The sequence below is a fragment of the Argopecten irradians genome, chromosome 14 (assembly GCF_041381155.1).
Source record: "Argopecten irradians isolate NY chromosome 14, Ai_NY, whole genome shotgun sequence".
NCBI classification, from domain to species: domain Eukaryota; kingdom Metazoa; phylum Mollusca; class Bivalvia; order Pectinida; family Pectinidae; genus Argopecten; species Argopecten irradians.
This window is the reverse complement of record NC_091147.1, coordinates 34,533,053-34,547,827: the sequence shown is the minus strand read 5'-3', so window position 1 is coordinate 34,547,827 and position 14,775 is coordinate 34,533,053. Positions and strand designations below refer to the sequence as shown.

Below are 14,775 nucleotides of genomic sequence, written 5' to 3'. Positions count from 1 at the left end.
ATGCACACATGTACACCATTACACCTGTAGCTCCATGTTCAGGACACAGTCAAATATTATAGTTACTTCTCCGGTTGAAACAATCCACTTGGACGTCAAAAATATATTAAAAGATTGATATTAAGATACATTATCTTACGTTTAGTATTTCATTCGGTAAAAAATCATATACATTGGGTTTTTTTCCATGAGTAATGCTGTAACTAGCCTATGCGGAATATCAAAATAAACATCATATTCACAAATCAATGGCTCCAGATACTTAATGAATGTTATTCTATTTTTCTACTCACCTACAGTGCCTATGTTGAAAATTTAAAAGGTTAATCTGTAGTCATCAACTGGAGGTCATCATTATCTTTGATAGGTAGCCTAGGCCTATCGAAACCATCGACGTCGTCTGTCACATTTTCTGGTAACGCTTCAAACTGAGGTCATTAAAGTGTTTGTTTCAAAGTGCCAGGAACACGGAGCGTTTCGTCCGATAAAGTTATCTAATCATAAACGTGCAATATACTTTTTCTATCAAATAATTACGGAAAAAATCGGGAGATACAGTTTTTTATCGGTGATCACGTGGTGTGTTTTTGAACAATAAGTGACAAAAATCCAGAAAAATATATGATATATGTTATATATCACTTCATAGGTGTACATGAATGTTAATGTATCGGACATAACCTTAGATATTATTTTGAGTCGTAGGTTGTTCTGTTGCTTGTAAACATTTCAATTAAACGAGTCCACATAGTTCGTACTGTATACATATATCTGTCACCACCTAAGTATGCCATTGTGTTTACTTAGTGTCTTTGTCAGGTACGAAGAACGCTTGTAGAGGGCTTATTTGACCGAATTAAACTTTACAAAAGCATACACATCGCGTCCTATTTGACATTATCTTGCAAAAGTTGTTAATAATAAAAATAGATTGAGGTATTAGCTTGTTAAATAATGCATGATAGATGTATACTGATGATGATGTGGCCTGAGTATCAATTGTATATGTGTATGTGAGCTCATACAGTATGTTATCTTTACCTGTCTTCTGTTTTGTCTGCCTTTAATGCGCATTTGTAAAAAAAAATGAGAAAACAAAAGATGAATAAACAATATGCTAAATCTATTATCTGTGTATATATATCGTATGACTGTAATAATAACCATTATCTCATGATGATTCTATTGAATCTGATAACAATAATTGTTATGATGAATTTTGCAATTACGGTTATAAAGATCAAAACAAAATCGATAAATGTGGGAAAAGGTCACGAAATTCATTCGGAAAAGTACATAAGAGCAAAATAATGTATTATTCAAAAGCGAAAGTGCTTTTATGACGCCTATGGAACATAAACCGTTGACATCGGTCTTTCAATTCCATCCGTTTACGAAATTTTACTACTGGCAATAACTCGAAAAAAATTGTCGTCTCATAAATATAAAAATTTCATGCATCTGGATCGTTTGAGATAAAAGTTGCTGCCATACGGCGTAAAGTGATTGTGACTTGGTACTAGGAAATATATATAGCTAAGCCATGGTTTGATAAAAATATTGACACTTAGATTGCATGTTTAATATAAGTAACACTACATGTCCTACTTATTATACATCCTACTTTTTTGGTTGCTAAGTAACCATTTGTATACCAATGTCTGTGGTTGGCTACAGGTGAGAGATTGACATCGATCTGGCCACACCTATTTCAGGTTTCCCGAAATGAATAGTCATCACAGTCCTTACGAAGACTGTGTAATGTGAAGTGTATTATATATAACCAGGATCTAACAATCATCATTAAGGTTTCAAAATATCCATAAGTCAGTGAGTTACGGTAAAAAGAATGGAAATGAAACTAAGCATTTTAGCGTTGGTCTTTTCGACAGTAGAGTCTTCTACCACGGTTGGATCTCCGCATCTTAGCAAAAGAGTACTTCGTGTATCCCCTGCGAATCAAAGTTTATACAAACTCAATTCATTTTCTGGTATTTCAAATCATGGAATATGTGCCAAGTATTGCAAAAATGAATCATGCCTTGCATTTTCGTACACGGCAGATGACTCAAAATGCGAGATTTACTCTCGTTATTTTGACGTGTCAACACATGCTGAAATTTCTCAATCGACTTCGTACTTTAACAAAGGTAAGCTTTCAAAAATTTTCTTCACGATGTCATCATTTGACAAATTAAGGCTTAAATAAATTCAAAAGCACATCTTCACCAAAACACCGAATTAATCAAGATTTTTCACATTTATATGCATTGTAATAATAATGTGCGTTACGTGCATTAAGTTTTTTTTTGTTTGTTCCGCGAATCAAATAGAAATTTTTAATGAAAATTGATGATATCTATGGGTATCTACTAGATATTTTTTTTACTCTATTATCAAACCAAATGTAATAATAACAGATACATGATATACCAGAATTGTACACTTCACACCGGCATTAGCGAAACCCTGATTTGTTGCGCATTTCATTGCCTGTAAGAGATCTATTTTTGTTCAATTGTTTAAGATATAAAATTGAACTGGATATCATGAAAATATGTTTATCAATATTTTGTATATCATTATAGTAACTCTAATACTATACATAATTAACTACTGTTACAGTTATAAATATTTTATGTTAGCCTCGACTATATCTAGAAAGAATATACAAACTTTCAAAAGATTTGATGATTTTGTTTGGAATTGATGCATCATACAAACCAGGTTATGCTTTGTTACGGAAGTCAGAATTCGTTTTATAAATCACAAATTCCATATTCAAAATTTAGAGAAATAACATCATTGTCGCGGGATTTATTCATATTTGGAATTAGAGTATTTGGACAAACGAAGAGATGGTCTGGCATATCATTCTAGTTATAGAAAGATCGATGGGAACATTGAATTGAACGGCGTGTGATCCTATTTACAAAGAACAATGAGTTTCTTTGTTTAAAACGTTGGAAATGTGAAATTAATGGTCAATAGACGAACATATACACTCCAAACCCTTGCCAGAAAATGTTTATAGAAAGAATTTCTGATGAAAACTCATTCAAGCTATTTTCCTGCAATTTCAATGTTTCTAACATCCGTAACACTATTCATAAATAACCTACATAATAACTAAAATGATCAAACTACGTTATATTGTATAGAGATAGCTGGTGTAACTTTAACATACTCGTCGTATTATTCAATAAAAATACAATCTTACATAAATCACATATTTTTATTATAAATGCTCTAATTACAGACTCTTTTTAATTTTAAAGAATCATTCAAGATAATTCTGATCAAGAGTCATGTTTTTGTTATGATTTTGTTCCTTTACCATAACATGATTCGAAAATGCGAGCAACTGATATATACTCGTTTTGATTTTTATAACAAAAACCCATGTTACCGAGGTTAGCGTCTTAAATACGACACTCAACATTAAAGACGATTTAGACAAATATTTTTGAAATAGTCATTCTGACTCTAAATTTGGGACTGGGTCATATCATTTACCTACTAGTTAAAGAGAAAAGTACATATAACCATAATATTTTTGCGGTTATATTTTATATTCTGTTATCCTTAATTCTGTTACGGATGTTATGTGGAGTTCAGCGACATTTTGAAATATGCAATGAAAAAAAGTGTATCTGACGATCCTTTTTAAACGAAAAGTATCAGATTCTATACATATGTAAACGTCTTGCCACCACCAAAATTCAATATTTTAGCAAAGATAATATTAAAATGTTCTAGCTATTAAATTTCTTATAAGCAAAGCGACATCGAAAAAGGCGATTTTCAAACTTATTCTAAGCAACAGAGACAAGAGATGGGTGGAAATAACCTCATTCCTATTTTTTCATGTAGCCTAAGACCGTCGTCTTACATTTGGAACAAAAAATTACATACAACTGACCACATACAGTAATTGTGAAATCCGCAAGCGACAGTTGCTAAAATATTTGAAAAAAAATGCATTTTTCTGGAATGGCTGAGATTCCATATTCGGTTATATCCAAAAGATGGAACTGTCATTTTAGTAAGATGATCCGTTGACATTACCATGGCAACATTAGTGACGTCATTATGGTCACGTTTTGGGTGTCAGTTATACCCCCATAAACGTCACAATGCATTGGTTAGTTTATAGATACGACAGGCGAATGTGACTATATGTTTATAATTATATCAATAGATATATTAAGTGCATTGTTATGTTTGTTGTTCTTTCGATTTCATTATTTCAGTATTTATCAACAGTTGTAATGACCTGATTGGATATAGATCTGGTGTATACAAAATAGGAAAAGACGGCCCTATTGTATACTGTGATATGGATACTGAAGATGGACCTTGGACTGTGAGTATGATTAAACATAAAACCCTATTCTACTAAAACTTATATCAGCGCTATATTGTCATTGAAGATTAAATTTGAGACTACAGTCAATGCAATATGACATTTGTACATGTATATGTTTTATTTTTTATGTGCTTTCTGATGTGTGTTTTTCTATACTTATCACGTGGTTCTGTATACCTTTTTAGTGATAGTTTGCTGACGTTTGAAAATGAATACATGTATGATAAATGGATATCTATGTAACAGGAAGAATAGGGCTATCTCGAACTCCTCCATCCTCGACACTCAAGGGGTCACATACGATCTCTACACCCCTGGACTATCTCATAGTAAAATAATTATATCTTAGCAGTAAATATTTAAAGTTTTCGTTAGAATTTGTCTACACCGGACCTACATGTACATTATATTTTAGCGTCGTATCATGGTATTAATGCTGAAATGAACCCCGCGACCACAGAATTGACAGAATTTGACGATGTTTTCTCGGATTTATCCAGTTGTATATTACTGTTGCCAATGACTGATACGTTACATGAAAGATAACCATTTCCGGTTGTGTATACAGTAATTTGTAATGTGTTCTTTGGTAAAAAAAAACGTGTTTTTGGTCGAGAAGAGTGAAGCATGGTGGGGCGTCATCGGTACCGTGACCTAGCTAGTTGCCAGTCTTGAAGTCCAAAAATGTTGGCAATTTGTGATACGTTCAATTTCAGATAAACATTTCCGTAATACTGTCGCACATAGTTTGTAACATTTTGATTTTAAACATATTTTTATTGTCTTAAATTATTGACAACAGGGATTGGATACAAGTTTGTAACATGTTATGAGGAATTCATGTGCTTTTTGATCGCTTAAAATGAAGTGGGGTGCCGTATGGCATCATCTGACCTAGTTGCCAAAGTCATATTTTTTGCTATGATATATCATTACCAAGACATTTTGTCAGAGTATTTTTTTGATCTTCAAATGGCCGTGGTTGGAATTGGAGGTTTTCTTACGAGAGCCTGTTTTCTTGTTAGTAATTAGTATACACTAATTCTTCAATTAGGTAATCCAAAGACGAACAAAGGGAGATGTCGATTTTTATCGTCCATGGAGTGACTACAAAAATGGATTTGGTGATCTCGAAGGAGACCTCTGGCTCGGTAACAGGCAATAATTGTATTTTGTAGCTCATTTATAGTTTTTAACTGCTTTCTTATCAACATTAAAACAAATATACAAGAATAATGTTAGGTTTTATAAGCAAATTTTGCATTTGTAATACTAAACTGAACTCCGGCTATTTCATAAAGAAAAAATTGTCAAATCATGCATAGATCCCCAATCATAGTTCTGGTTATATGGTTAATTTATCAAATTTCTTAAATTTCCGTCCTATTTAAAACCAGAATCATTTCAAAACGGACCTCCGTGTATAAAGTGTGGTGCGTGGGTGAAGTCAGCAATATGCTATAACAGTGGAACTAGCCGCCAGGGACACATATAACAAATACACATCCGGTCACATTATACTGAGAACGGACGCACCACAGTTGTTTCAGATTCTTAATGCTCTCCGCTGAGCAGAAGCAGAAACTATTTCACTTAGAGACTATGAGTGTGTCTCCGCCAGTGAATGGAACAACGGGGAATGTTCCGCCAAATTCTAGAAATGAGCCGGTGTAAGAATGACTTAAGTATCATACTTTCATAATATGTATGCCTCTGCCTTAATAAAAACCAGGCTTAGGGAACATACAGGGATTTTTCTTTCTTTCTAAATCTAAACGTGTATATTGGATAGAATAATCTTGTTATAACGTTATGTAATTACGGTTTACATATTCTCTTGCGCTATTGTTTGTCTTTCAAAGGTTGTCTTCTCTTTTACAGGTAACGGTAACCTTCACATCCTAACAAACGTGTCTAAGATCCTACGTGTGGAAGTTGTAGCTTTGACTGGGGAATGGGCGTTTGCAGAGTACTCCAATTTCCAGGTTGCTGATGAATCTCAAAATTACAAACTGCGTGTGAATGGCTTTTCCGGGAACGTATCGGGTAAGTTTGCAATTTACCAGTCTCCAATACCGGAAATAAGGATATTTTTGCGTCGGGAAATTTGGTGTTTTTACATCAAAATATGGTGGCTAAATTTTGATGGTTTAAATATGGCGTTTCCATATGACATACAAATTTTGACGCATAACTTGATTTGATCGAAAGAAAAAAAAATCTAATGATTTACTTTGTTTATATATATATATATATCCCGTAACAATGTGAATCTGGCTTGATAAGGGTTCAAATCTTATCGATACAAAGAAAACCCTTCTTAGAAGTGATTAAGAGTCACACATCTGATTAATATACATGTTTGCACTAATTAAAACCTCGCACCGGCAACTTTTTCCGGTTGACTCCACATACCTTAAATACCTATGTTTTAACATGGTCGAGTACTGTACCCGAGAGCACGTACCCACATACCTAACAAATGACATGTAGCTGTTCTGATCGTTACATATATGCAAATAATTGTGTGACCAAATTTTGGTGAATCAAATTGTGACGTTATTAAAATATGACCACATCCAATATATCCCAAGTACGGTATAGAATACTTTTTGATTAGTTTAGCTACAACTGTGAGTAACTACTAGAGACAGCTCCTATTTAATATACTGTATAACTTAAATATTCGTGTGTATTTTATTTCATGTTCTGGAGCTTTAATATCATTTTGTGGATAGAAATAGAAGAGGCAATTATGCAAACGTCAGATAATCAATTGGATAACAATATACAGTTGTTGACTAGGGGTGAGGGCAACAGGCGATTTATAGGACCCAAAAACAAACTGTTGCCCGAGGCCGATGGCCGAGGGCAACAGTTTGTTTGAGGGTCCAAGAAATCATCTGTTGCCCGAAAACCCAGTCGATAACTGTTTTGTTATACCCCATTGTGACGTCACTCCGGTCCAACATCACATTGTAACAGTCGATTTAACAGTTCTTTGGATCGCTCGAACAGTTCATTTATTGGCATTTTTGTCAATAGAGTTTATATAAGAACTATTTTATATAGGTATAACAATACCCGATAAATGTTAGTAATCTAGTCCAAAACGTAAACAAAACTGATCTGAATAGTTTTCACGATTTGTAAGATATACATTTTTTGACTGGGGCCTTGGACAAAAGTTTGTATTCGGGTCCAACAAATTATCCCTAGCCCGAACACCCAATCGATAACTATCTTGTTATACCCATTGTTATCATTATTGTTGATATTGACGCCACGAACTGCAGGTGTGACGTCACTCCAACAGCACATTTTAACAGTAAATTTTTTGGACCGCTTGATGGAACAGTTCATTTATTAGCATTTTTGTCAATAAAGTTTTATAGAAACTATTTTATAGGGGTATAACACTATAATTTAAGCCTCGCGTTAGATCCTCACATTTACACAGACGGTCATAATTTAATAAGTTCACAGACCATTGCCTATCTGAGATTGAGTATTGCCTTGAAACAAATAATTTTCTTAATTTTCAGACGATGCTATGGCGGACAGTAATGACCGTCAGTTCAGCACGCTGGATAGGGACAACGACAATTCTACTCGACACTGCAGTCAAGTGGTCCAAAGTGGTTGGTGGCATAACGACTGTGTGCGTGCTCAGCTGAATGGGCTCTTTAGAAAATCTGTTGTTGACAATCAGGTTATGCGATGGTCGTTCTTTCCAAACCCACATGTGTCAGAGCAACCTTTAAAACAGACGAAAATGATGATTCGATAGACATACCAATTGTGTTTTCAAAAATATATGATTTGTTGTCACATGATTTGTAGTTAGTTTCACATATATCGTATTAGGAAAGAGTTTTAATGCAGTGAAAAAAAAACAACCAAGAAATAGTTCAGATTTCTAAAGATTAATTAATTTGAAAGTTAATCCATACTTTTGGGAAAACCCATGTCATTTTTTCTAACAGAAATATTTAGATTTACTATTGTAATGCAGAATAGTAAAGAAAAAAATACTGTTCTTGAATTGCTTTTTGAGATATTCGATCTTGAAATATGCCATCTGTGCATTTGCTGACCGAAAATAGAACAATTGATAAAAATATGTTTCTGTAAAATAAGATCAAATCAAATCTTCTCATATATATCGGCATAATTAGTAAAGCAATCTATCTAACATTTAGATAGCACAAATGTATTAGTAAAGCAATCTACAGCCATTCCAAAAAAATGGTCCCACTTTAATATAGAAACGGTGGAAAAAATAAAGTCATTCAAAATATCAATGGTGTAGATTTTTTTTTCGAAGAAGAACATGTGAGGAAAAATCTCTAAAATTTTCACACACACACACACACACACACACACACACACACACACACACACACACACACACACACACACACAACTCTCTATCTGAATTCGAATAACGACTTGTGGTGGTATCTATTATTTATCTATTATTTTCGTTACGGATGTTAGGAAATATATTCAATAAGCAGAAGAAAAATTCCTTTACGTAAAATTCCATATTAGCTATATCAATAAATGTTATGGAGGTCTAATCATCTGATGAAGCATTGGGTTATTTGATAGCCACTGGAATTTTCACTTCGGTAGCAGCTACAAGTGTATTTGTGATATTACAAATTTGTCATACTTTATAAGTATACAGCAAAACAAAATCCTATCCAGCATATCAATTTGAATTGAAAAGTAACCTCGACTTTATCTAGAAAGTATATTCAAACTTTCAAACGATTTGATGATTAAGTTTGGATTTGATGCATCATTCAAACCAGCGTATGCTTTGTTACGGAAGTCATACTTGTTTTTATAAATCACTCATTCCAATTTCAAGATTTAGAGAAAATAGCATCATTGTCGCGGGATTTATTCATATTTGGAATTAGAGTATTTGGACAAACGAAGATATGGTCTGGCATATCATTCTAGTCATAAAAAGACCGATGGGAATAATGAATTGAACGACGTGTCATCCTATTTACAAAGAACATTGAGCTTCTGTGTTTAAAACGTTGGAAATGTGAAATCAATGGTCAACAGACGAATATATACACTCCAAACCCTTGCCAGAAAATGTTTATAGAAAGAATTTCTGATGAAAACTCATTCAAGCTATTTTTTACCGCGATTTCAATGTTTTTAACACTATTCGTAAATAACCTACATAATGACTAAAATAATCAAACTACGTTATATTGTATAGAGAGTTGATTATGTAACTATAACATACTCGTCGTATTATTCAATGAAAATACAGTTTAGTGATGGTTTGTCTAAATTTTGATCGTTGTGAAGTATTATTTCAAAATATTTACGCCAAATTATTTCTCTCTAACATCCGTAACGCAAGCTGATAGCAAGAGGTAAGATATATCACAGTGAAATTATTTTTATTATGGATGCTATAATTACAGATAATTTTTAATTTTGAAGAGACATTATGCATACAAAAAGGGTTTGCAATCATATTAGCGCAAAAATAAGTCGTTATATAATAATCTACTAACATCCGTAACATTTGGTCCGACTATTTCTAACATGTATAAGTCCTCTAAGCTCTGTAATTTTGAAGTCAATGATGTTTCAATTCGTTTTTATGGACTGTAAACTATATTTGTTCACAAATATTGATATGCAGCAAAGCATTTGTATAAATTCACAGAGTCAAATCTAGAATTATATGTCAACACCTTAAATACCTAGTTTTCCTTTCCATCATATTTTACTAAATCGCTATTTCATTCTAACTAAAATCGTCTACTAAATCTTTTAATGATGTTCGAAACCAATGAAAGTCAGGAAAAACGATCCTTTAGGTTGTTCATCTTTGCAAATAATACTTCGTTACGGATGTAAGACGTTATGGAGATTAGAAAATACATGCTTCTTTGAGAATCGTTTGAGATAATTCTGATGAAGAGTCATGTTTTAGTTATGATTTTTATTCCTTTACCATAACATACAACTGGCAACATAATTGTGAAATCCGCAAGCGGCGACTACTGCTTAAAGTTTTGGAAAAAGTGACCAAATTTTTCTCTGGAATGGCAGAGATACGGTAAGACCTTATCAACTTTAGAAATGTAATCTATCTTTTAGTAGTGGAACAGTTTGACCTTATCTATTAATATTGATATTCAATGGGAATGGAGTATATTAAAATTGTTTGGCATATCCCATGTCAAATGAACAATAATGTTATATAACTGTAATTGAAAATATCAAAAACAATAACCCCATAACATATATGCGACAGTTTAATTAAAAAAGATACAGAAAAATAATGAAATAACTCTAATCGCATTCTGTCTGTCATGCGTTATCTATCGGCCGTCGTGCGTCGTCCATCGTTCATTATCCATCGGCCGTCGTGCGTCGCCCATCGTTCTCTTAATCCATCGGCCGTCGTGCGTCGTCCCATCGTTCATTATCCATCGGCCGTCGTGCGTCGTCCATCGTTCATTATCATTCGGCCGTCGTGCGTCGTCCATCGTTCATTATCCTTCGGCCGTCGTGCGTCGATCCCATCGTTCATTATCCATCGGCCGTCGTGCGTCGTCCATCATTCATTATCCATCGGCCGTCGTGCGTCCGTCCATCGTTCATTATCCTTCGGCCGTCTTGTGTCGTCCGTTATGCGTCGTGCTTCCGCAAACCAATGTTATATTGTCGACTTCCGTATATTCAAAACAATAATCAATTAGTCTTGATGGATGGATGTGTCCTAAGGTCATTCATACCATTTTTTGTATTATGACCCTGGGATCGCAGTTATTGGCCTGATTAGAGGGGTCATTTTTACATAGCTTATATATTTTTTTCAGAAAATGAATCAACATTTTGCTAGCATTATCAGTATCATATAACCATCATTTATGTTACATCGATTGAGAAACAAAGTGATACTAACTTATGTAAATCACTCTCGAAGGCCCGGATGTAAGAGTGCGAGGGTCTTAGTGTGGAGGAAACCGCAGCTTCCCGGGTGAAAAACCACGTGATCGGGCAGGTGACCCCTTAACCTTTTTAGTATCAGTAACTAGATAATCAGAATGGACAGTATGAACATATTGGGCCTTAATTATTGAACCCAGGGACCTCGTGGACGGAGTCAATGGGATCAAAATGACCACTAACCCCCTTTGTTTACTCCTTGGGGTTTCATTTTACCCTGGGGAGGGGTTATGTTACAATAGTTTTTAAAGACAACATGTTTTTTTCATTATAAGTGAAAACACTTTTGTGTGAATTATTTAATCAATGCCTGTATGAAATGATCAATCATTAGAAGACAATAGTGAAAGGTTACGGAAAAAATAGCCCGGATATTCCCGTCAAAATATTTTTAGTTTCCATGCTGTCCGTGGAATATTGACGCAAAAGGAATCACGATAATTGGATAAAAATATATATTATTAACATTATCCGACAGATGAGAAATAATTATTCCTGGTATTGTATGTGCGTGAAGAATATCAAGAATGTAGATTACGCAAAAGTAAGTAATAAACAAGAACTTCGTTTTTAAAAGAAGAAAAAGAATTGTTGGAAAGGGAGGGGAACTCTAAGTCTTCATGAAACACAATTGTGATATTGATTTCTTTGTTTGAGTTGAACGGCCATTATGATTAAGGGTCATACTTTAAGATAAAAAACAACAATGGTTCATCTTTTAAAACATACTTAAGGTATAAAAAACAAGTGCGTTCTACCATAAAATTATCTTCCATGTTGACCATATTATTCTTCGACGGGATTGTGATACTGAAAAAAAGGTCTTAATCAATGAGTTGGCTTCACCTATCAAACAGTTTTTTTATGTTTTAAGTTTAGCTTGCATCATATACAATGTATCAATTTATGGTATGTTTCTCTAAACAATATTTGTTATAAGACTTTATTTTGCTCAGAAAATGATACATGCACTTTTAAACAACAACAGCAACAAGAAAGAATAAATAAATAAATAAAACTAAAAAAAAAACTAGAATTTGTCATAGACAATTTGGTGGGCTTAGTGTTTTAGTGAAGATATTCATGAAGTTTGAGAGAAGCCTAAGAGAACTCTCATCTTAATCCAATTCATATTTCCGAATTCGTTCGAGCAAATGATAACGAGATCGAATGCGCCTTAACGTCATCTGACTTACGGTGTTGTTAAGTATATATACCCCGGTATGTATATTTAAACTCTGGACCCCTGTGATCTTGAACGTATGAAGACTCTTGTCATTTTGGTTATTGTTGAGTCATTTAAAGATTTGATACATATTTGACTCATGTGACCTTGAATGCAAGTCAAGGCCTTCACCCCAGCATGGTACAGGCCAAGGACGTATACAGTTATAAATCCTTGGTACAGGCCAAGTATCAGTAACCTAGGCCTGGACCCGTTCTTCAAACCGGAAGTTGACATTTTAGCCCACCATCATCAGATGGTGGGCTGTTCAAATCGCCCTGCGTCCGTGGTCCGTCGTCCGTCCATCCGTCATTAAACAATCCTTGTTATCGCTATTTCTCAGAAAGTTACTGAAGGGAACTTTCTCAAATTTCATGTGTAGGTTCCCCTTGGTCCCTAGTTTTGTATATTACATTTTGGGATCGATCGGAAAACAACATGGCGACAGGCGGCCATCTTGGATTTTTGTCATTTGAAGTTTCTTATCGCTATTTCTCAGAAACAGTACTAAATGGGATCTTTCTGAAATTTTCATGTGAAGGTTCGCCTTCGGTTCGTCTTGTTATGCAATATCGCATTCTTGGGACCCAATCGGAATACAACAATTGGCCGACAGGTGGAGAGAAGCAGGGAAAGAAGGATAATAAAGCAGAGTAAATATGTTCAAGCTTAACATAGAGCACAATACAAGTGTTCATCTCACAGGTGGTAGGCGCCGTTTCACAAGTAGCACGCAATATTGAGATGTTATAATTTTATGGCGGAAATTTAGCAATAGATCTATGGGTTGTCCTACAATGGCATACTGCCAATGACCAGGAAAGTAGCGTAACCGAAAAATATAATGACATACCTAAATTCTGCTGATTGTCCTTTAGAAGTGATATGCTAATATAGTTTAATTTCGACCACAATTTCAATAAAATAAAATCTCCGTGATCTTTGCCCACCATAGCGACTTTTTTTGTTTGACCTCTTTGACCAAAATTGGGCTGTAATTGAATAAAGTTAAAACAATAAGGCCATTGGCATACCTCTTACCATTTTGAAGACCTTTTGGACACAAAAAAAGTGTAGAATAATAATAATAATTAACTTACATAATATATAATGGAAAATAATAAAAAACTGTTTGGGATATCTTCATAATTCAGCTGTTCCGAAATTAGAATGATTTTTTTTAGTGTTCAGCAAAATCAATGTATTTTATTTTTCTTACTTTTTGAGAAAATCAACTTTTTATGTCCCTGTTCCCCCGATGCAAAAATTCACTTGGAAGGTCTTTATCACTACGGTGTTGATTCCGGTTGAAAACAGGCTTTCTGACGCCCTTCGAATTTGCGAATTCAAACTCAACAAAAGTAGAGGAACAATATCAATAAACCAGTTATTTTCAGCACTAATATCGAAATTAATCAGGGATAGAACTCGATACCGGGTAATCAGAATTTCCTGTAATAGTTGCGATAGGTAAATATTGCGATGTGGGTAATTAAATGTTTAATTTCTTTATTCTGATTACCATTTCTAAATTTGACGATTTGATCCCGAACATTCCAATGACATCACTTTTTAGTCCTCCATGAGCCCGGGTGATTCGATCATGCAAGCTGGCGTTTTGAAGGAATAAGGATTCATTTTGTGGTATTATGGTGGCAATTTGCACTCATATATAGCATAACATAGTCTAAAATAATATTGTAAGTTTATCTTGAAATGTTTAATTATTTAAATGCCCCTTGACAAAAAGAAAAAGAAACAGTAGTTCTAGGCTACAATGTACAATGCGTTTGTGGATACAATGCTTCGTGTAGTAGATGAAATTCATGAAATATTGCACAAAAACATCATTAACATGCTTAGGACACATAGTTAATTATTTGAATTGAATATGTTTCACATTGTGTGTAAAAAAAATCTATTTTGGTCTTTCGCCGTCGAAAACTGATGAAACCGCGGTAGTCTACTGGGTTGCGAGCAGCTATCGTGATTTTTTTCGTGTGTTTATTTTCTTATTCATTAAAGAAGAAGCGATCTTTGAAGACTAAACATTCACATGAACTATCTTTAGTCCAAAAAGTTTGGCAATAGCATTCATTTTTTTAATATTTGATTTGAATGCATCAAATCGGATCTGTTTTCCATCTACTATTTTTTAGCAACTTGGTAATAATTTTTACGG

At 34.1% G+C, this 14,775-nt stretch overlaps 1 protein-coding gene across 1 annotated transcript; it reads left to right on the top strand.

Annotated features, from left to right (window-relative positions):
* Positions 1-1,728: 1,728 nt before the first annotated feature.
* On the top strand, positions 1,729-8,328 carry LOC138307943 (angiopoietin-related protein 7-like). Its single transcript, XM_069248881.1, has 5 exons — positions 1,729-2,150; positions 4,254-4,366; positions 5,424-5,520; positions 6,251-6,415; positions 7,915-8,328. Exons 1-5 carry the CDS (start codon positions 1,850-1,852, stop codon positions 8,157-8,159), a joined length of 921 nt encoding a protein of 306 aa, XP_069104982.1. The 5' UTR covers positions 1,729-1,849; the 3' UTR covers positions 8,160-8,328.
* The last annotated feature ends 6,447 nt before the right edge of the window (positions 8,329-14,775 follow it).